Raw genomic sequence first — 25,346 nt, 5'->3', positions numbered from 1 at the left:
TATTTATTGTTTTTTGAAAAGAGATGTCGTTTGTGCATAGACCAGAGGTTACCAACCTTTTTAAACTCATGGCACCCTTAGTCATTTCCGATTACACCTTATAGACTACTTCGGTTTTATTTAGCAGTGCATAAGTATAAACAAAAATATTGAAATGTAGATATATAGTATATACCAGAGGTGGTCAAACCACGACTCACGTCATAGACTTTTGCGGCTCGCATCTTATCGTAACATTTTTACAAAAAAAAATTTTTAATATGAATTTATGTATATTTATATTTATGTATGACCTTTTTTTTTTTTTACATTTTGGCTCTTCCATATTTATTAATATATTTGGTGGCTCGAGTCTCTTCTCGCTGGCCACCCCAAGTATATACACATATTATATTTTATAAAACAAATTATTACATTGGACATTAACTATATTTTTTTATTTTTTTATTATTATTGTATAATATTATTTGATTATTAAGATTATCAAGATATTTCAAATAATTTCACAAAACCCTAAATTAAATTTACGGCACCCCGGTTGGGAACTTCTGGACTGTAGACAATGATTTCTTGTTGAAATAATTGCATGCTATTTCTTATTGTTTTAGTTCTTTTACATCGGCAGATGTGTTAAAATTCTACTTTACTGCCAATAATGTAAACGAACTCTTCATTTTTAATGATGAATAATTTTTTTATGACCAGTTTAAAGTTATTAGGCTATTGAGTTCGCTAAATTCCTGATTGTTTTCAAAAACAGTAAATATTAATCCAATATATTTTGTAGGTATCATTTTTAATTTTAATGATATTTTAAATTTTATAGAATTGTTTATATTAGTAAACATTTTTAGATCGGTTATAGACAATACACCTAGAAAAGTGCGGGTTGTAAGAGATTGTAATTTTTTTTTTTTTTAATTTTATGATTGTTGAACTTCAATTTTAAAGAGCGATTGATATAGTTGATCACTGCAATCACTGTGTATACTTACGTCTTACGTGCAAGTTGTTTGAGTTCAATTTACTAAGGTTTTGGCACATCCGTTATTTGACCAATAATGGTTTTGATAGTGGTATATTTTTACTTATGAAATAACAGGAAATTGAAAAGAATGGTGATGGCTGATAGTTGAGAATCCAGTGAGATAAATAAATTACTTCAATGAAGTATAACGTAATACAATATGTGGTTTAGATTACCAGATTTTTTTTTCAATTAACGTTTGATTAGAGGTTTCTATATTGTGTATCTCAATTGTATTGAATATTGAGAATTTTTTCCTAATAAATCATCTCTTCCACATATACTAAATACTTAATACATTTTTTTATCTTAAAATAAAATTAATAACATATTAAAAAATTTCAATAATATAAATTACAGTTACGAAAATATTATGTAAATTATAATACGCGTTTTTCTAAAATAATTCATAATAACAATGAATCTATAATTATATATTAAAGCGAAGACTTTATACTTTAATCTAAAGTTACTAACAACATATAAGACAATACAAACTATAGATATAATACATTTTTCAAATATATATTCATAATCATTTTTACGAGCACTTAAACACTAAAAAAAAAACTATGTTAATAATTAATATTACTAAATTTGTTAGAAAGCAATAATTTATTAATATTTACAATAATACATAATTATTGTAACAATTTAAAATGCACAGTTTTACAAGATGAAAGATTCGAAAATTACTATTGATAACTGATACCTGATTAATATTTAATTTCTGCATCCTGTTTGTACTTACCTTATAACAAATTATTCGTATGTTTAAAAATTCGAAAAAAAATATTCATGCTAATATACCTTACTATTTATACGTACATAAAAGTATAAAAATATTGTCTATTCTATTCTTTTAATACTTATAAATAATTAAAAGTTTCAAGGTTTAGTACTTTTATTTTTATTATTTTAACCTAACAAAGAAAACTATAATTTAATATATTAATATGATATTATTCTCTTTAATCTCTAATTTATACAAATAATATTTTATATTTAAACTTTGACATTACAATACAATATAGCTGTGAGTATATTATATGTGTAATCAACTCAAGTGTATTATTATTATCTTAATATAATTTTGAGTACATGATAAAAATTGTTTTAGAAATCACTCAACACTTTAAACGTTAATAATCATTTGTTTCTGTTGGTCTAACTTAATGTTTAGTTAATCATTGTACTGTTTGATTTGGATACGATTTGAATAAATCATGATTAATCCAAACTCAATATCTCAGATATTTTTAAATTTTAAAACAATAAGTAGTGCTCAAAATATCATTTATAAATTAAAAGTTGGTCCTTCGTAAGCTTTAGTAAAGAATTAATTATAATTACTAAAAAATATGAATTAATTTTTAAAAACGATACTTAAGAAAAACTAAGACTACCACAATGTATATAAGTGTTTGTAAAAAGTTAAAAAATCTAACCAAACTTTGTATAAATAATTTTAACAGTAAATAACAGAAATTATAAATTTACTAGCTATATTAAAAATTTAAAAATTACATAAGTAAAAACCGTAAATATTGGTAAATTTATATTAAATTTCATAACATTTTCAGATAGTTTTAATTTTTGAGACTTAATCATAGTAAGTTTTATAAAAAAAAAATTCATATGACCAAATTATAAAGTTTATAAAATTATAGTTTTAGTGTAAAAAGTATTAAATTATAGAAACCGAGTACGTAATTAATTATTTTCCATTTGTCCTTTAATATAGTTGGTGTATTTTCTTTGCGTGTAGAACTACTGCAAAAATTAAATTAATATCATCTTTTACTATCTAGATGACATAGCTGAAAAAAACATAAACCATTATAAAATAAATTTAATTATTGTTCATTCAAAATCTAAAATACAAACTTAAATGCTTACACTAAACAATCTATTTTATTTTTACTTTTGTTAATAACTTATACTAGTTTTGTTTAACTTCATCAACAAAATAGGTACAATATTATAATATATATCAATATAAAATTATATTATAAATAATATATTAAATATGTTCATATGATTGTTTTGCGAAAGTCTGATAAATATTATATTATAATAATAACAAACATATGAATACTTAGATAAAAATATGTACGTGATTTATTTTAAATATTTGAAAAACATGTTCATCAATTCGTTTGTTACTTACGAAATAATGTATAATATTTGTATACAAACTAAAAAGAACAATAGATACCTATTATTTAATAATATAATTATAAATAACAATAAAAGGTTATGACCTCTTTAATGATAACTAGTTTTGTTCCTAAAAACTACACCTTAAATTATTAACTTGTTCCAACATGTATCAATTATGAATTTCTCTCATACCAGTGAAATATAAAATGCATAATAATTAACTACTTAAGCAGTAACTGATAAATATTGTAAGTTGTAAATTATAATTAAGGGCATAGTATGTAAAAGCTGAATACAATAGAAGGCGCTACTACCCTTTTTTTGTCTTACTATTTTTTTTACATTGTTTTGTTTGAAATAAAATTACTAAATATTTGTGGTCGATTAAATGATATAAAATAAAAACATAAAAGTAATATCAGTTTTCTTTGATTTTGCTAACTTTTCTATTAAAAAAAAAAAATATTTATCATGTTCAAATTGTATATTCGTATTAATCGTATTAATCATATGTTTATACCTGTATAGGTACCATAAACTATTTTTTAATCAAATATTGAAATTTAAAAGGAAACAATTTTTGTCCAACAAACTATATAATGTAAGATTACACGTATTCATACATGTTTTATACATTTTTTTACACGTTTCATTACAAAATAAAATTCCCTATTTGGATTTATGTGTAGTATATTATATTTACCTTATTTAGATATACACAATTCTGTAAATCTTCTTACTCGCCAACTCCTTAGATTTTCACAAAACTATAGATTTTCTAAAATACTGTATAATTAAAAAATAAATATATTATTTTAACAACTAACTAAATTATAAATCTGTATCATATTAATTTTCAGTTTTACGCTTATGCCATTTAGTAGTATTAGTATAATATAATGCTCTATTTAAGATTAAAAACGTTAATTTCTACTTTTACAAATTTTTATTGTGATGTTGTTTTGATCAGTATAATCATATATTTTTCGCATTTTATTTATAAATAAATTGATTTAAAAAAAATTACTTAAATTGATGCTAAATATATATATATATATATATTAAATTACTATAAAACTAAATTTGTTTAGATATAATAAGCTTTATATCTCTAATGCTTATAATTGTACTTAGTGTAACTCGTTTTATTATTTCCTCAATTTAAGTAAATACGTAATATTTTAATTACTTAAACGCTATAAATTTAGGTAGTTATTACAATAATATTTATTACGTTTTAAAACAATAAATAATCTTATACTTTTTATTTCCAGCTATATATGGATTCTAATATATTTGTAGATACGTCATATCCTGTAAATTGTATTAAACTATTTATGATATTGATTATGATGACTCCATAGAATATTATACAATTTGATTACTTTAATAATGAACACTAAACAAGTTATTACAGTTTAACTGTTATAGTTTTTTTTTTTTTTAATGACAACTAATTGTTTTATTTAATATTCTGAAGTAGTACTATTTTCTATGAAATATTAGTAATACAAAAATAAAAATACTATATACGTATTTTTATTTTTAATTTTATTATTTCATATTAAGATGAATGCAATGTGTACATAACACATTCCAGTGACTATACTCTTTTACGTATCAACATTTTTATAATAATATCACTCATACAAATATAAAACTATAGGTTGTCATTAAAAAAATAGATTTTTTTCTTTAAGATGGGTGATTCCAATTATGAAACGATATTTTCAATAAACATAAAAATCAATCAAAACAATCAGTGGTTCATTGTTAAAAGAATATTTCTGCATATTGTGTTTTATAATTAGTTAAAAATAAAATAAATAAAATGACAAATAATTAAAAATATAAAATAAATCAAATAATTTGAATTTATACTTTACTAGTATACAATATTTAAACATACTAAATAATAAATTGTTTGAAAAACAAATAAAAAAAAAACATTTAATTAACCTTATATTATTTTTTTAGTTTTAAGAAAGAAATTATGTTCTTGAAACTAAGCAAATGATAATGACTGAGGATGTACCATTATAATAATGTACAAATAAAATGCTTTAGATTACCTAATTATTAAAATGATTTTTTTTTTTATTGAATTGTCTATATATTTTTTATTTTTATTCATTTAATAATTTAATATTATAATATTATAAATTTTTAAGAAAAATAATTTTGTTATTAGTAGTATAAGAGTAGTTAAACTTTGAACATTACAATATGTTAAAATTCAAAATTAATTTTAATAATGATATTGAAAAACAAAATCTATAGTTTAATCTATGTCCATTATCGAGTAATAATCATTAATAATTTGTATTTTGTTAAACAACTAAAAATAAATTTGGATAATTCAAAATTTCAAATTGTCATTATTTTTAAATAATACTTACTAATAATTATTACTATAAATAATGAATATACGAAGTAAATATTTCAATTATTTTAAATTATCTACATGCATATGATTTAATTTAAATAATATAAATTATTCTAGCAATTATACAATTTATTTAAATTGTTATAAAACGTTAAACTTACCTCTTTTGTACGAACATTATGCGATGACGTTGGAAACAGTTATATTCCTTATATAGTGTATTGTGTATACTATTGTGTAATCCAAATACACAGGTGATAAAGCCTCGCGTGGGTTGAAGTTTTATCACGTGTATTTCCAAATCAAGTGTTTCCCAAAGTATATTCTTAGCCACTTCGAAACTTTAACCTCAAATTCATAATAAACTTACCTAAATTTATAAGAAATATAATCACATTCAAATAATTATTTTGATAATTAACTATGCCACACTATACAATAATAATATTACCTATGTCATATTGAACAGAGTGCATAATATTAAAATTGAACTCATAATGAAAATATACGCGTATTTGTAGGTACCTACAACATAATTTTCCACACTCCAGTTTCGAATAATTCGATTTGTTTTTAACGATTGTGTTGTGTCAAAAATTATTGTTCATTATTATATAGTAATCACGAACACAGGAAAATATTTAATCTCGCGTAATTATTATAGTAATATAGATATAGTTTTATGTTTATGTAGGTACTACTAAGTAATACACAAGTTACTATTGAAATTATCTAGCTATCTGTCGGTAACGATGAAACAAATTTAATGTTATAGAACAAGGTAAAAACTTAGGTAATACATATTATTATTGGAATGTATCTAAAATAAACTCTGGGATCGACGGACTTACTATCTTTCACATTAGGCGTACGTGTCCAATTGTATACTTAAGTGTGAAATAATGATAGGATTAATAATATTGAATTATTTCCTCGCATATTAAACATAGTTTTGAGATTAAATACGATTTAACGCATGTAAGGCTCGAGACACAGTTGGTATGACGGTATCCAAGTATAAAGATTTTTTTTTTCTTCCAAATTGAACAATCTATATTTTCTCGAATATGTATTATGTGATAAATTTAAACAACCAATATAATTATTATACAATTATGTAATTGGTTTGACAAATAATTAAAATGATAAAAGTATAAATTCCAAAGTCTACGCGAGTTGAATTATTGCATGTTTTTTGATAAGTAATTTTTAACCACCCTGTATTTCGTTATATTCAACTAAATAAATAATGCACTATCACCAGTAGTCGAATTTATATGCAACTATAAAATATGTATTCTGTTTTTCTTATTTTTTATCATTCAGCATGTCATATGTACATATTAGTATACGTTATGAGTACACATTTTTATTGATTGTTTATGTTCTTAGTATAGAACTAATGAATGCATTGTGGTTTTTCGGAAAATACATGTGATGATAGTAAAAATCATCAAACAAATACGTGCAACACCGCCGACACCTTTCTAAAATTAATTTATCTGGGACCTTGGAGATTTTTTAAATAACCTAATAAGCAAATAAGCAAATACATTTATAAACATTTCACGAAAGCTGTACCGCACAATACACCAATACTTAATCCAAAAAAAAATTGTGTTCAGTCAAATTGTGTTCAACTGCTATGAAATTATGACATACTAATATACTATAATTGTCTACTATAATATTTCTTTTAAATTCAGACACCCGCATCAATGGTAAACTTAACTTAAGGTGAATAGTTATATTACAATTTGCTCTACTTAGTAGCTTTAAAAATTGCGTTTAACAATCGATTTTACGTGACGTCAATTATAATTGTAAAACTACCTAATTTACGGTTAGGAAATAAATCATCGATGTAATCTTTGTACTTATTTTCAATTGCATTGGCTTTCATTTCTAATAAATCATAAGTTAGATAAACAATTTTATTTGAAAAATTTGAGATTTTAATTATCTTACTAAGCTCTTTTTTATCTCTCTGAAATTCATTTTTTATACGTTGATCAGGTATATTCAATTCGTAGGATACGATAGTATTTTATTTAAAAAATGTTCCCTGTTATCATATTTGGCCAATTTATTAAGATTATTAAATTAAATAATGCATACTATGTAAATGTAACCTAGTGACATATATATATATATATGATAACAGGACCGCATTAACTAATGAATATTTATCCGAGTGATGATGTCTGTGTGTCTCAGCTGGCTTACATTTTATCAACTATGCTTTCTTCTGCTTTCCTTAAAACATTTTTTTATTTGGAAATACGATTAATGTCCTTGATCTATGTACAGTAAATAATATATATGTATATATACAATAAGCATAGACACTGTGTCAAACTGTTACCAAAAATATTTAGCATTTTCATTTAAATTTACTTCAACGCGCAAGGTAAACGTTAGATTTATTAAAATAATGTATACCTAGTATCTGTATTTGATTATTAGAAGTAAAATTGTGTATGTATTATTATTATACATTTATAATATTTTGGTATAAAAATTATATATAATTTTAATGTTATTATAATTGCCTAACTATTCTATGATTGTTCGATTTCAATTTTTAAATTAAATCAGTTATAATTTTATTTTTATTCTTATTTGCAAATACAAAAAATGAATTTTTTTTACAGAATATTATATTATTAAATTTAAATTTACACAATATCAGATAAATATAATACAAATAAAATTCCCAACAACAATAACATTAATTCGCTATTTGCACAGTATAATCAGTATAATATCGAATAAAGCAACCGAACATACCTCATGTATATTACTATAGATGAGTGTCCAGAGTTTAAATTTCACCGCAGCCGATGTTTGATGTTGAAAAAATATCGACTGCTGCTGCAGAAAAAAACATGTCTTATTAGCGGTAGAGTTGGACTAGCTATAGAGAAATGCTCGCAACTACTAAAAAAATCGATTCCTTACATGTTACTCAGATAACAATTTTATTTTTTTATGATTTTATAGTGATGAGTGGGGGAACAATAGCACAATTATAATAATAGTACAATATACTCAATATACCAATATTATATTTTTTTAGTTTTCAAACAACACCGTTAAAACCAAATAAAGAGTTTTGTGTTTATTGTTTATTGACCATAAAGTGTAGGTATTTAAATTGATATTTGATATGTTTAAAAAACATTAAGAAAAAGCTAAACATGCAAACTTTATATAGAAAAATATAGATTTTTACCCATTTAAACTCAATAATATACTATAACATAGTAACTATGTAATACTAAATATAGGTGTATACAAATCAGTATTTGAGATGTAAAATAAAATAAATAATAAAATAAAATCGTATTGTTAAAAATGCATGTTTTTATAGTTGGAGATTAATACAGATAAAATTAGAATTTAAATAATAGTCGAGTGAAATAACCACTCAGAATCTATAAACGAAATATTCTATGTCTTTAGTTTCTTACATCTTAATATATTATACTCTAATATCGAAACTCATACGAATATACGATTATTCTTTCGATTTTACCTATCTTATAATAATCTATTTTAATTAATTTTGGTGCAAATTGACTACATCCGTTAAAAAGAATCGCTCTTTAAGTTTTTGAATTTTTACAATACGTTTTACAGTCAACAACAAATAATATATTCGTTATATTTTATTATATTTTAGTGATATTGGTGATTAATATTATCATAATTTATATTGTTATAATTTATAACGTATTTAATATGTGATTTTTACACAGATCTGTGGAGTAAAGAAGAATCGACCAACGAGGACCTGTTGCATCCTATGAGCCTGAAAGTCAAGTCCATGTGCACTGGCGAGAAACAGCGGTACGTCACCGACGGCAAACACAACAACGGCCCAAGCACGCTGCCCATGACCAACGAGGCGCAGCCCACGCCGCTGTCGAGCGTATTCACGATCAAATCGAACTGATCTTCGTAACCATGTGTCCAGTACTCCAGTTATATGCGAGTGCCTATGTGTAATAATAATGTGTACAATATAATATGCGATAACCGTGCGCGTATATCAAACACACAATATCATACAACGATTGCAGTCTTCTTTGTATTATTCTTGTGCCTTCGTCATAAATACGCACAGATATTCTGTATATCTGTGTAAATACGTAATATAATATAATAAAACGACATTTTATATTGATAAAATAATTATACAGTGTGATAAAATTAGGTTTAGGCAGATACTATATTATATAATTATTGTTATAATATAGACGCGACCTAATAACAAATTTGCACCCCCCCCCCCCCATTCCACTAATCGTCACCTCAAACCAGTGATAATATATTATATTATTATATAGGCAGTATTATATTATTTAGATATGCACACGTTTTTGTTGCAGAAATTGTAGTAGCTACTAGGTATGGGTTATACGATATACCCCATAATAAATTGTAAACTAGTGTAATATATGGTGTCACGTGATTTAATTATTTTTTTAATAACATATTTTAATACTTATTTGATGTATAGTTTACGACAACAATAAAAATACGAAATGACGCAGTCCTACAAACGCGAGAAATTGAATAGGTATATTGTAGGAATATACACCATTGGTATTATAATACCGTTGTCCAAAAGCCAAGTGTGTAATTCAATGTTTTTCAACATATTTTAGTTACGGGACATTTTAGGAACTTGAACACTTTGCGGAACCCTCATTTTTTCCATCCCAACGAAAAGAGGATCAGCTCTCGTTCATTGTTCAAATCGTAGTACAGATCAAAATGTTCTTTATTTTTTTTTCTAAATTCTTCACAGAACACTTGGTTTTAGCCTACGAAACTTTTGAGTTCCGCGGAACACCAATTGAAAAACACTGGACTTTAATTTATAACGGTTTGCTATTCGTTATCACTCGAATCCCGTCGGAAAAATGGAAGTTGAACGATTTCGACTGTCGATTCTTCCAGTCAATTGTGTGATGTTTAACTACACCAATGATTTGTTTGTCATATTATTTTTTCTTTTGCTCATTCCGCAGATGTTACACAATAATAATTTAAGCATAATATGAAAAATATTATCATAAAAAGATACTGCCACGCATTCGGGGTATTAGTATGTGGTTCTGTAATATTAAATTGTAATTTTTAAATTTGATTTCAATTTTAAGCTGACTACCGCCCAGCTTTCAGAGCTTCACTCTCCTCCAGATTATAATATAACTATACAAAACGATTATGTATATTGAATAAATACAAATTACAATTATTATTATGGTTATACGATTATAGTAAACATATGGGAATATAATATTATATATGTAAGTATCTACCATCTGTTTAATTTTTAATTTTTTAATTTTGGTTCGTTTTTAATTTGTTCTAATTCTTAAATACAACAAAATGTTTTTAATGTTATTTTCAATAATATATTACTGTAATAATTAATTAGTATTAAGGATATTTATTATTTATATATATTATATATGTATAGTTATAAATTTATAATGTTATATATTTTCAGTATTTTTAATATTTGTTCATAAAAAAATGTATATTATGTATAATATACATTATATTATATACTTGTACGCATAAATGTAAAATGACTATACATGAATTTAAAAAGTATAAATACCACAATGGTGTCGTTTAAATTAACACAAAAAGGCGCATCTCTTATTTTTCAAAGGGCTTTACTAAGCCGAGATATGACATTTGAAAATGGCCAGAAAAAGTTTTAGTAAAAATATGTTATGTATAAATTAATATTTTTTCTAACTGTATCAAAAACATTGTTCTGCAGTTTTTAGTACCTATTATGTATATCATTGTGTATTATGTTATACATAGAGGTACTATTATTATAGACATACTATTTTTACATTATGGTTTATAATCAGATTTTAAATTTTAAAAATATTTAATAATTTGAAACAATATTATCAGCAAGAAAAAACAAGTCACTAGAATTCGCTGGTTTGATAAAATTACTTATACTATAAAGCAAAAACCATGGAAGTACAGACATTTATTATTTAGGTTGAGTAAGAATGTTACTGCCAAAATAACACTACCATAAGGAGTTATTATTTTTAAATGAGTTATTATAGCTAGTAATAACTTATAATGCACGGAAATACTATCTTGACATGATTAATATTTAGATCACCTAAAATCTATGAAATAAATAGAATAATACTTTTGATATTAAATTTTAATTTATATATGTAACTGAAACTTTTTATTATTTATAATTTAAACTTTTATTTATCCTTGATATTTTAAAACTTATCTGAAAAAAATGACATCCTTAGGAAATGTGTGGAAAATTATTCATAGTAGAAATAGATATATCTTAAAATTAATCTACATATTTTTGAAACGTCATTATGTATAGTATAATTTATAAAGACACAATATATTGTCCTACAGGACATGTATAGTAGCTATATAATATCTAATCCAAGTCACCTGGACTTTTTTGGTAGTACTCTAAATATACCATTAACAGCTACAATCAATAACCATAGACTACTTCATGAATGAAATATAATATTATATACACTGTTGTCAATTGTTTTTAATATATTTCCAATAATTATTAAGTTTATATATGGACAAACAGTTATTATTGCATATTTATTCCATCGAAGCAATGCTAAATTGTAATAAAAAAAAAATAAAACAATATTTATTGTTTCATGATTTTTTGAATTATGACAGCTCTAAACTTGTGGCGTCTATATAATGTACGTATTCACCAGTTCCAAGCAAAAGCTTGATTTAATATGATCATTATTAATTTTTCACCATCACAGTAAATTTATTTACATCAAAGATTTTAAACCAAAGTACCCGAAACCTCTTTTTAAGTTGTAGATTCAAACATTTTTACTAGGTACTAATAAATCATAATGTACAAATTACTTGTAATTTAAAAAAAAACATGTACATCGTACATGATATTTTATGATTGTTTTTTCGATATTAAAGAATAATAGATTTATAAAATATATCGTAATAACTTATGCATTTTTGTAGTATCACTAGTATCCAGATTAACTCGTTAATACCTTCATTCGTTTGTGTTATATTTTTTACTTTGTTACCTTTCGAGAGTTATCTTATTAAGTAAATAAATTACACAATAATTAATATTGAAACTAAATATTAAAGTACATGGCATATTGTGGTACATGCAGTACACAGATGAGATAGAGTTAAAGTACATGACCAGTAGTCACCTCTAAATATATTCTTGTGATCGGTCGGTCATCAGTGGTGGTCGGTGAAAGGATGTCGCAAGTGTTTTTATACTGCAGTGTATTAAGACCGAAACAGGTGGCGAACGGATATAGAGCGCGACATTACTATGCGCAATGATAGTGGTGATAAATACGCCACAGTGAAGTAGTTGGTGACCACCGGAAGTGATCAAGATCCTGGTCGTAAAAGAGGCAGACAGCACATAATCGCACAGGTTCTGATATTGTTTAATTATTTCCCCGTCGATTATGTCTGCATCCGGTCGTCGTCGATGTTGCGCAGTAGCATCGTACCCGGAAACTCGGCACAACTGATATTTATATAATTATATTCCAACCAATCCACCCCGTATAGTCTCCGCCATCAATATATCACTATTCACTATCAAAGTCATCACTTATCATTATCTGGGCCGACATTTTTGACCGTGCCTTTACTATTAATCGCTAACCGCTGTCCATCGCATCAATACCACTAATCGTCGTGATATTATATAATATTTTGTTGCTTTCGGCGATTAGGGAACATCATATCCGTACATAAATTATTATTATTTTCGTTAGTTTTTCGTGGTTATGATATATATATATATATGTATGTATAATTTAAATACGACAACAAATCTGTATTCAAAAATACTGTTTCAATAATTAAAATATTATATTACATATTAAAACATGTATATACAACAAAATATATTATAACCAGTGCCACATTTGTCTGTGTTTAGCTGTTCACCTATCATTCTATATATTTTAGTAAAAGGCAAAATGATTTTGGGTGTAAATGATTTTCACTTAAAATAATAAGTATAAAAATTCATAATAAAATCACAGGCCTGGAACCAAACCGCGATGAATTAGTGTAAAACCTTTTATAAATATTATTTTAAATTATTCTTTAGTTTTAAAAAAGCAAAATGTTTTCAAAACTTTATAAATATTTATACAATAAATAAACTGCTTGTCCAAAATTTAATTATTATAAATCGAAATATTCCGGATAATATTCTGCTACGGAATATGATGTTTAAAATATATATTGTTATTCAAAATAATGAAAACTTATGTGTTACTAATAAAAACAATATATATATATATATATATATTATATATTATATTATATTATTATATATATATTATAGCGCCCATATGTTAACTTTTAGAACTATATGTTTATGGAAATACCAATATAAATACCATGAAAAAATTTAATGTTTTGTTTATTTTGTCGTAAATTCTACTTGTTATTTCAATTATTTCAATTTTCAATAAAGTGTTAACATTTTGATTTATTCGAATAATTTTATAATTATGTGAAAACTAGAAAAATATAATAAGTTGATACTCATTAACATTTGTTTTGAGTAAACCTACCTGCATAATTATTTTAAAAGGTAAGTTAGTACACGAAATGTTATAAAAAGCAATGGCTTAAATAATATATTGTAGTTAATTAACTTAATTATTTTTAAATTTAAATTTGTTCATCCTTTCAGAAATGTTAAATATCATCTGCCAACATGGATATTGCTATTATCTTATCCAAAATGTGCATGTAACTGACGACGGTTTGATTTGAATGAGGGTTTCCTTGAAATTTGATCTCACTGTGTTTACGGAGTGTTAAAAAATTGCGTTTGATTTCTACACATTATAACACTTTAAAGATGATTACCAATGTTTTTACATGATACATAAGGTAATATTACTATATTATTCAGTTTTTTATTAAATGTCATTTAAATTTTTATACTTGGTTTCAGGCACATTACAAACATTATTCTTTTGATACTCAACGAGCTTAAAATGTGAAACACAAGATAAAACATATTTTCTGGACAAAATTATTTATAGATAGATGTGCACATAGTAACAAGTAAAATATTTTTTTATGCTTATTTTCAGTTTGTATCAAACATAATTTTAGCTAATATATTTGATTTCAGAAAAAAATATTACCTAGTTATTATTTATATTTTGATGCTCATACTTAAATGCCCAATTGTGATCAACATGTATATTTAAAAACTAGAAAAAAGTATTATCATTTTTTAACATAGTCATCATGGTTGCAGCATGATTTTAAAGTGTAAGTAGTTTACCTAATCTTATAAAAAGTACTTTAGCTTAAATACTTCAATAGATACATTTTAGTAAATTAACTTCATTGTTTTTAAAATTGAATTTGTTTTTACTTGTAGAAAGGTTAAATATTATCTGGAAATGTGGATATTGTTATTATTTCACAAAAATGTTACATGTGACTACAGTGAGTTTGAAAGAAGACTACCAGGGAATTTAATCTTGTGTGGTGTTAACAATATTCATTTATTATGTTTAATTTCTATATGACTATATCAATGTATATTGTATTTCAAAGATCATTACCAATGGGCAATGTTTTTATATATAATACATATGGTAATATATTCTTTAGTTTTTATCAAATTAAATTTAAATTTTTATATTTGGTTTCAGGAACATTACAAATTGAAGTCTTGTGCATAAAATAATTTTTAGATACTATTTGCACATAGTTGTAAGTAACATATTCAATTAAGTGTCAAGTAAAACTATTTAATCCACTGTTGTAAGATCTGTTTAATTTAAAAAAAATAATTTTGGCATTTACAAATATATTTTCATTTTTAACTAATTCTAGATTTCATTTGAAGTTGTAAATCTTTTTATAAAAGCAGTTATCATATTTTAAGCTGTGCATTAATTTAAGAATCAACATTAGCAAGATTTTGTGATTTTTTGGATTTAAATTTTTTAGTTGATTCATTAAAACATTTTGTTATATTATCAATTATTAACAGACCACAAACAACTTTATCTATAATTATTGAAATTGAAATAGTGTGTCACATTAAATTGTAATTAAACTGCACCGTAAGCAATAAGGTTTATATTATAGTATTAATGTGGTCACTTTTTGATGTTTAGTAGTTATAGGTCAGGTTAGTGAGTAGTGACATTAAAGACAAGAGTTATTTATTCATATACTTATAATATGCTTGTGATATTACTAATATTAGTACTTTTAAGAAAGAGTATCACATCTTACAACTTCTAGCATGTAACATAGTGAAATCAAAGTATATAATATTAATTGGTAATTGATATTTCCACCAAAATCCTTAAAATAAAATGAAAATATATTTGTTTTTTGTTTAGCATGTAAATGCATTACTACTTTTGTATGTTTTTTTTTCACATTTATAGAAAAATACAATTTAAATTTGTACTTATGTAAAAACTTTGATATTAAAAAAAATTGTTTTTATTTGAATTATAGTATTTAATAGTAATACATTACATACGTATCTATATTTTATATTTTTCTTATATTATGTATACAGACTGTATTATGTATTATAAATAAACTAAATTTATTAAACTCATTATTATTATTTATTCACGCAATAAAGATAAAGAATATAAATACAGAGTACAGACAAGAGGATTTCTTTTTAAATATAGATGTATCATCAGATGAAGATTTTTAATTTGTAAATAATTTCAAAATATACATATATTCATCATTATAACTAAACTACACTAGTATTGATAACTTAATTTGTGTTAATTTGTGCCGTGCAAGTGTTGATTGTTCAATCATAGCGTGTGCATTTTGCCGCAATAATCCGTGAGTTATCCGGAGGTACGCGAGTATCGTCCAAACCGTTGGTGCGATTGTCGCCGTTCATTTGACCCCGACGGTGTGATTCGCGTCGGCGATCGATTACGTCGTTCATTAATCACTTATGATTGTAAACATCCAGTATTAATGGCTAAAAACTCGCATTACGCCTTGTTGTTGTGCCGACGATGGCATGTGTTGACGTGTCATGTTGGCCCGCGAGCGTTAACAGCGTTGATATCACGTCAATTTTGGGTTGTATCACTCCGGTCTATTTTACACAAAGTACTAACAAATTGTACTATTTGCGTCCGGTTAGACGCGCGACCATTACAGCCGCTAATGGCAGATTTACCTTGTGACCGGGTGCGCCCACATCGCCCTTTCGAATACGTAGGCGTGGACTACGCGGGACCGTTACAAATGCGTGAATTGCGATTACACAAGTCTCGGATTTTTAAAATTTATATAGCCGTTTTTTTTTTTGTGTTTTTCTACTAAAGCGGTTCACCTAAAAGTCGTTTCCGATTTGTCAACTGACGCGTTTTTAGCGGCATTCGATCGATTTGTCGCGGCTTACCTAGCGACATATACTCGGATTGTGGCACTAATTTTGTAGGGGATGACAAGAAATTGCGTTTACTTATTAACAGTGCCGAGTGCCAAGCATCTATCGGTAACGCCCGTGCCACATGTGACTGGTATTTTAACCCACCTAGCGCCCCTCACTTCGGTGGCTTATGGGAGGCGGCGGTCCGTTCCACCAAGCGGCTCTTAGTGAGGGTCATCGGCAATCATATTTTTACTTATGAGGAGTTCTCGACAATTTTGGTGCGCGTTGAAGCTGTACTCAATTCACGTCCCCTTACACCCGCTTCTACTGACCCTCATGATATTGACTGCTTGACGCCGGGACACTTTTTAATCGGACAACCTTTGTTAGCGGTCCCACCCCGATCAGATCCTGTGTCGGCCCGTGATATGTCCAACCGATGGAAACTGTTAGACCAATGCCATCAGATCTTTTGGTGCCGTTGGTTGTCGGAATACCTAACCACCCTCCAGGAACGGTCCAAGTGGACCTCTGATGTCCCGAACCTTAGTGTAAATGACATGGTAATAGTGATAGACAACAAGAGTCCCCCGTTGTCTTGGCGACTAGGCCGTGTAATAAAATTGTTACCGGGAAGCGACGGTCGGGTCCGCGTTGCTCGTGTTTTGACTCAAGCTGGAGAAATTGTTCGGCCCGTGGTTAAATTAGTATTGCTACCCACCAAATGAACACTGTTCAGCTGGGCCTGGTGTTCCTCAGCGCATTGCTATGAACTACCATCCTTCCCCCTTTCATCCCCTAATGCGCGCTCGCTATCAATGATATGTGCTTTTAACGAATCGGGTATTGTGACTGAGGGAGTCCTCTCATTATGTTTTTTTTTGTTTATTTATTTTTTGTCTATCATTATTCTGTTTATTATTTATGTATTATTTGTATTTCTGGTACTATTATCATGTATTTATTTTGTGTTTAATATTTATACACTTGATTATTTATTATTTATAAATTATTACGAGCCATATACGTTCTTCGTTTTATAAATTATTTTTATTACGTTGTTTTGTAAGCTAATGTATCATTTATAAAAAAAAAATGTAATATTCCTCCTGCCTGATCGACAACAAAATAATCCGGACCTTCATCTCTGTCGCTGGAATTCGACCATCCAATTGGACCAACTTCGTGTGAGGAACAGCTCACAGGGGGGAGGATACTTGAACGCGGCTGACTTCCCGCCGAATTGTCTACCTGGCGTCATTGCCAAAGGCTTCACAAGTCTCGCGCGATCGGTGTGGAATGTCCGCGACAGCCATCCCCCCTCTACGCACTCGTGGCCGGCCGATATCACTACAACTTTCATCCGAGCCGGTCTATCTTTTGTCAACGGCCGAACCTTGCGTGTCCGAGTGCTGGCCCGTTCGTTCCGTCTTGGTTTTTTTTTTTTTGCTCTTTTGACCACGTGGTCAACCGACCTGAGTTTGAGTCCGTTAAAGTTTTTACCTTTTACCTTGTGTGCGCAATTTCATCGTAAGCTCCGAGACAGTCGTGGTCTGACGTGTGCGTTACACTTCATCGCTATTTTATAATTCCGTGCGACATTATAATTATAGTATTATACATATACCTACGTGTCATACGTCAAAAGGCTGTCGCCTTACCAGCCCGGATTTGTGGTCGTGCCGAGTAGCAGCACAGGTGATCCTTTCTTTCATTATTGTGTTATTATATTTATATTGTATGATTTGTATGTAAACAAAAATCTTTTTTTATTTATTATTAATTATTATTATTGTTAGGAGTAATACGGGCCCGCATATTTGATATTATTGTTATTGTTATTATTATTATTCTTATATATATATATCGCTGTTTTTTTTTTTATGGTTAATATAATACGTCTGACGCCCAGCGTCCCTTTAGCCTATCATAATTATTTTGTATCTTAATATTTTATACATTAGGTGATCCTGTAGTCCTGTCCATAGCATTACGCGAGTCATTGCCGCTAACCGTGATTTTTAAAAGTAGGAGCGGAACGGCGCACATTATATATTATCAATTTACACTGAAAATATATTATTTAATTCTTGATTTAATCGTTTTTTTAATAAAAAATGCGTAGAATCAGTTTCAGCAGCAAAAGAGAATTTTTAATGACGTTCGAATCTGGCTACAATAATATCCTTAACATTTTTTACAGATTTTATACCGTTTATTATTATCTTAAGTTTTTTTTGTTTGAACATAACCTAACAAAAGTCCACTTTCTGGGTTTTTATTTGATTGGTGGTGTGATGGAAAGGACAAATCGTTCGATACTTTTCCCAACAATACAATACCTGTTCATTAAATTTTGATACGAGGTTTATCGCTTTATTGCAAGTATTGGCAATTATCTTTTATCTAAACGCCGATACCTGAAATTATTTTACCTTATCCGATCTTAGAGCACGCGCGTAATCTGGAAGCATTTTACGTAAATATCAATAGGCCACGTGTAGTAGCTATGTAATCATAATGCCTATGTTTATTTATATTACAATATATATTTTTAATTTTAATTGATTATTACATATTCTAACTGGCGCAATCATAGAATCATGTACATAATATTTTACATTTGTGTTACCGACTGGACTACTGCCGATTCTTTAATATTTAATTCTAGATCATAGTTATGCTATAAAAAATAACAGCACCTATAGGCTATAAGATAACATACTCGATAAAATAAAAAGGAATTGTTTTATACATATTTCCTTTGCTTTGAAAATTGTCAGCCGTCAGGTGCAATATAAATCCATAAGCATTTAGTAATAAGTAGTAATTATTAACGAATATTTTATATTGCATACCGAATTATAATTATCGAGCTCATATCCATTTAGTAAGTATTTAGTAGGTATAATAGACTATATTATCCTTATTCCTTAGTATTAAAAGTAGAATATCTTCGGAAGTTTTCGTTCAAATTTCGATTACAATAAGTCAAATTTTTCAGAAAATTACCTGATTCACATTTTTCTTCAAAATACATATGTTCTCATTTGAAAAACCAAAGTTTGTATCGCCACAGGATATTCCTTAAATGTTTTGAAAAATCTAAATACTCGAAAATATCGTCTTTAATTACATTTAAAAATTCCAAAAATCAGAATTTGAATATATGCATAATTTAAGCATTAATATGGTGTGAGCATACTTAAAAAATCACCCTGTATAATATATTATAAATTATCTCATTTAATGTACCACAAATCGTTTCTGTAAATTTATACTTTTTACATGGAAACACAATAACAAAGTTTTACTCTAAGCAGCTCTGTATTTGTATATCGTATATTAAATTTCTATAGTGATTTAAAGGATTTTGATTTCTTTGAGAAATAACATATTATGAATTGGTTGGCAAGAACTTGATTAAATCTATATAATTTGATATGAAAACTAAAATAAATCAAATCGTCTAATGATAACCTTTAAAATTCTATAGAACTTATCGACATTATAAACCATTCAATTTAGCAGTAAAACTACACAAACTAAGCCGACACAATCGAATACGTTATAACCTTATAACATAATATTATGAATTATATAAATTGCCTGTTTCAGTCCTACTAATAGTTTGGCAAAAACTTAATTTAACCTATATGTATAATTTAATACAAAAACTAAGCTAAATCAAAGTGTTTAATGATGATTTTAAAATTCTATAAAATTTATCTATATTATAATCCATCAAATTTAGCAGCAAAATGACACAAACAAATATAGATGAGCAAAGTGCGAAATTTGACGTGATATCAATAGAAAACGCATCAACTAGTTTTACAAAAAATAATGTTTCTGTGCCGGCAGTGAAGAAAAACACGGAGGATGGATCGATAGATATTGACCGGTTAAGGAATTATCAAAAAAGGTATAAAAACAATATAACACATAATAATAACATATTTCATAAAATAAATTTACAATTTCGCCAAAAAAAGTTTTGTTTGATGTTGGATTTTGAAATTAGATTGTTCAGAGTTTTTAGAATTCAGAAAGGCGGTAACATCGACGCTTGGTGAAATAATGGGATACATGTAATATATATTATAAATTATTTTAAAATTTATTATTATTATTTAGAGAATTAAAAAAAAAAAAATAATCAGAATACTGAATAGTTTATACATTAACAAGTTTTTTATAGTTAATTTCATGAGTATTTTATAATTCTTTATAAATAACACTGTTGTTATAGTTTATTAAAAATATAATGTAATATAATATAATTTATTGTCTATAATCATTGTTGTATTTTTTTTTTAGAACAATATAGAAAATAATACCTAGTTTTATTCCAATGATATCTTGTTTTGTAATAATTACACAAAGTACACAATATAGGTATGGTCCATTTCATGAAATGGATGTCCATATAATGTATTTTCGTCAAAATTCACTATCTGGATATCCAGTTCATGAAATGAGTGATTTCACTATGTGGATGTGACATATACATAGTTAACAAAATCACAGGTTAAATAAAGTAAAAATGATAAAATAGTCCTATTGACTACCGGCGGACTCCTTTATTATATTATATAATAATAAAATATTATTAATATATGTATCATAAATATGAATACATTAAATCGGTGATTTGCATTTCTATTAATAGAATTAATTTAAATTAATTAAGACGCAAAACTATTAAAAAAGAGCATTAAAAAATATTGTTTATTGTTTTCGAATTTAAATTATACACCACAGGATTTTCGGAAGTTATAAAGTAATTTTGAAACTGAATTATTTTCAAGCTATTCTTAGTATTCTAGAGTTACAAGTAAATTTTTTTTATATTTAAATATAAAGTTCAAAATACATCGAGATATATTATAGAATATATTTTGTGTTATTTAATATAGAATGAAATGATGAAAAAAGTTAGGTTTGATGTTGAAGAACTCAAGAGGAGTAAATTAGATCAATCAGAGTTTCTAGAATTCAGAAAGGCGGTAACATCGACGCTTGGTGAAATAATGGGATACATGTAATATATATTATAAATTATTTTAAAATTTATTATTATTATTTAGAGAATTAAAAAAAAAAAAAATAATCAGAATACTGAATAGTTTATACATTATCAAGTTTTACGAATTTAAGCATTATATTTTAATAATAATTATTAATATATTACCTATACACCTACTTGAAAATCAAATTAAATAAAATACGTGATTAATCATTTTATGAGCGAATTAAAAATACACAAGTTTTACTCAGAGAGCGTATAATAGGATAGAAAATATCGAAAAAAATTGTTTAGTTACAATTACATTATATGATATAGATATAGATCAATCATGATTATCAATTAGGTACTATAGCCACTGTAGGTATAGCTAGGTTTTACTTGTTTTACTGTTCAATACGTAAATAATATTTTAGAAATAAATCACATGAATATATCAACATGTTACATATAATATAATTTAATTACCTTCATCCAATATAATACCGGCATTTAAAAATTACATTTACTCATTTCCCAGTATTTATGAGGTATATGTTTTTGTTAGTAATAATAAGTAGGTTATTTTTTATAAATAAATTAATGTAACGATCGTTTAGGAAGCGTCAAAAAACCTAATAACAAGTAAATCAAACTTAATAATCTTATTAGAAACCTTGAAAGTACTGATTAATTAAAAACTATCAGATAATTGTATTACATAATTACTAATAATTAATAGGATATGTGATATAAAAATACTTCAAACATAATAGGAATGAATTGTCCTTACCAAACAGAAAAAAATAATCTAATGAAACTCAATTTCAACTCACCCTAAACTTCATCTTCAGATTTTCTAGCCCGTCAACAGTCTTTACCAACTCCACCGCCATCTCCACCACCAACGCAAACACTAAAAAACGATGAGAACTTGTCGTGCCCTCAAAAACTAAACCCATTTACAGGAGAATACCGATTACATTGAAGATTTTCAAATCGGTCGTTATATTCCTGTCAGATCCGGTGTTTCCATATGGCATGCCACTACGGAGAAAAAAAAATTTCGCTCGAAAAAACCGCTTCCGTTAACAAAGATGAAGACTGGTATAAGTATACTGACATCACTGACAGTGTACAATTGTATAAGACGATATGTTATCTATATCACGTTTTCCGTGGTCATGATTTTTAGATGGACATGTTATGGCGAACATCGGTTGCGGTGCAGGACGAAATTTATATAGAGATCAGTTAGTTGCGGCTTCGGTCGCCAATGCGACGAACGCGAGCATCGAACAGCGATACGGATATAGCGGAAGTTGAGCATCGCAGTGGCTCACCGATATCCTCAGGTAGAAGCCACGGCGGTGACAGCAGTGGACAATGATGCAGATTCGAGTAAGTGGCGGCGGAACGGATTTCTACGACATCATGTAGCGTGCAAAAAAAAAGTCCAGGAAAGTCACCCGTCGAAATTTGTTTTGCTATTAGAATAATATACGTGCCAGATTGGAGTATTTATTGCAAAAAAAGTCTTCTTTAGTTCTTTATACATATATTATTTAATAATAATCTTAATATCAACAGCTATATAATATGTATTACTTGCTCAACTTTAGTCAATATTGACACACTACCGTAGAACTTTGTGAATAGGTTTATGCTATGATTAACAAATTAATCGGTATATATTGAAAACGTCATCGTTTCTACTCACAAAAATAAATAAACAAACAAATAAAAATATACACCATAGGGACGAAAAGTTTCAAGTCACAATGAATTAGGTACCTACATATTTTGTAATAATATATAAATAACTTAGGTAATCGTTATTTTTCGTTTAAATATCCAATTTTGCTGAAAATATTAATTTATTATGTTAATACATACGAAAATTATTTTTACTACACATACAATCTTATTAGTAAAAACATAATTATTATTACTTATCATATAAAAAAAAAACTAAAATAAATCAAAGATCAAGAATATTTATAAATAATTAAAAAAGATAAAAAAATATTTTTTAAATTTAATTTTTATTTAAAATGCTAACTAAATTATTTTATGAATAAGTCAAATCTCTACGGTGATTTTTTAATTAATTTTTTTATAAAAACTAAAATAAATATTTAAAACTTACCTTATTGTTAAACTAATATACCATTCACCACTTCATTCAGAATTTAATATTTTTCTTTTTAACAATGTTAGTCATTACAACCAAATGTTTTTGAAAGCATATTAATGATGTCTGTTGTTGTCATTCCACATTTAAAAACGTATTATTTCTCGTACTATTTAGTTTCAAATTAAAATCAATTTTAACTGTTTTATAATTTCCATTTTAGAAAAGAAATATATTATGCAAATTATTAAGCTATTATTTATAGTTATAAGAGGAACTAAAATATTTATTTTTGTATAAGAGAATGATTGATGTGAAATTTAAACTAATATTGACTACGAACATTTTGTGTTTTATTCACAATCGCTTGAAACGTATAAACATTACACAAATATCTCCTGGGCAACGAACAATTTCGTAGTCGCTCTATTTCTTTCCAAGTAGAATATATATAATATATATAATACACAATATACCGATACCAAATTCATACGCAATTTTCTCTAAGCTTATTTTATTCATTTTTTTACTCTTCGTCAACTTTTGTTCATGTATTCTCGAATTCATAGGTTAGGTACATGTCTACAACGTCAATTAAAAATTTAATACTTGTAAAACGCAGAGCAAAATATTTTGATAAACAAGAATTTATTGATAAACAAATGCGAACAGCTTAAAAAAAAATTATATTCCTTTTACAATACTTTAAAACTATTTCCCTTAAAAGCCCCTTTTTAAAATAACAAGATGTATTTTTTAATTATTGAATCCTATATATTTGGGCTAATCATTATTTATTTTTATATTATTATTTTTTAAATATCACTGACAAAATAATTACTAAATATGACTATTAATTTCCCAATCTATCCATCCTAGGACTACGAATGTGTTCAATAGTGATGTAGTGGGCCAGCAACTGGTCGTCGAAATTGCAGGTCGTGTCGAAATATTTCTAAGTGTCATTTATTTAATTAATTGAAAATATTCTAAGTCCAAATGATAGATTTCTGATATAGACTGACGTGAAAGTGCTTGCGCTAACTCTGGTAAATCACGTCTGCAGGAGTCCTGCTGACGTCCGGGGCCCCCTTATATAGTCAGTGTCTTTTTCACCTACCCATGTATCCTCTGGCCTATTCCTAACAAAATCATAGT

The 25,346-nt window shown here is 26.7% G+C and overlaps 1 protein-coding gene and 1 long non-coding RNA gene across 2 annotated transcripts in view; one reads left to right on the top strand and one right to left on the bottom strand.

Annotated features, from left to right (window-relative positions):
- LOC132920061 (sodium-coupled monocarboxylate transporter 2) overlaps positions 1 to 11,460 on the top strand; it is a 31,108-nt gene extending 19,648 nt beyond the window's left edge. The window contains exon 12 of the mRNA XM_060982110.1: positions 9,338 to 11,460. Coding sequence (XP_060838093.1) covers positions 9,338 to 9,534 — 197 coding nt within the window. The 3' untranslated portion in view covers positions 9,535 to 11,460. The remainder of the gene's footprint in view (positions 1 to 9,337) is intronic.
- LOC132920062 (uncharacterized) lies at positions 1,537 to 8,521 on the bottom strand. Its single transcript, XR_009660689.1, has 4 exons — positions 8,367 to 8,521; positions 5,738 to 5,946; positions 3,894 to 3,976; positions 1,537 to 2,847 (listed from the first exon to the last, which is right to left on the bottom strand). It is a non-coding gene; the product is annotated as an uncharacterized LOC132920062 (long non-coding RNA).
- Positions 11,461 to 25,346: the final 13,886 nt, after the last annotated feature.

Source organism: Rhopalosiphum padi, chromosome 2, assembly GCF_020882245.1.
Source record: "Rhopalosiphum padi isolate XX-2018 chromosome 2, ASM2088224v1, whole genome shotgun sequence".
NCBI lineage: Eukaryota > Metazoa > Arthropoda > Insecta > Hemiptera > Aphididae > Rhopalosiphum > Rhopalosiphum padi.
This window is presented reverse-complemented; position numbering and strand designations above follow the sequence as displayed.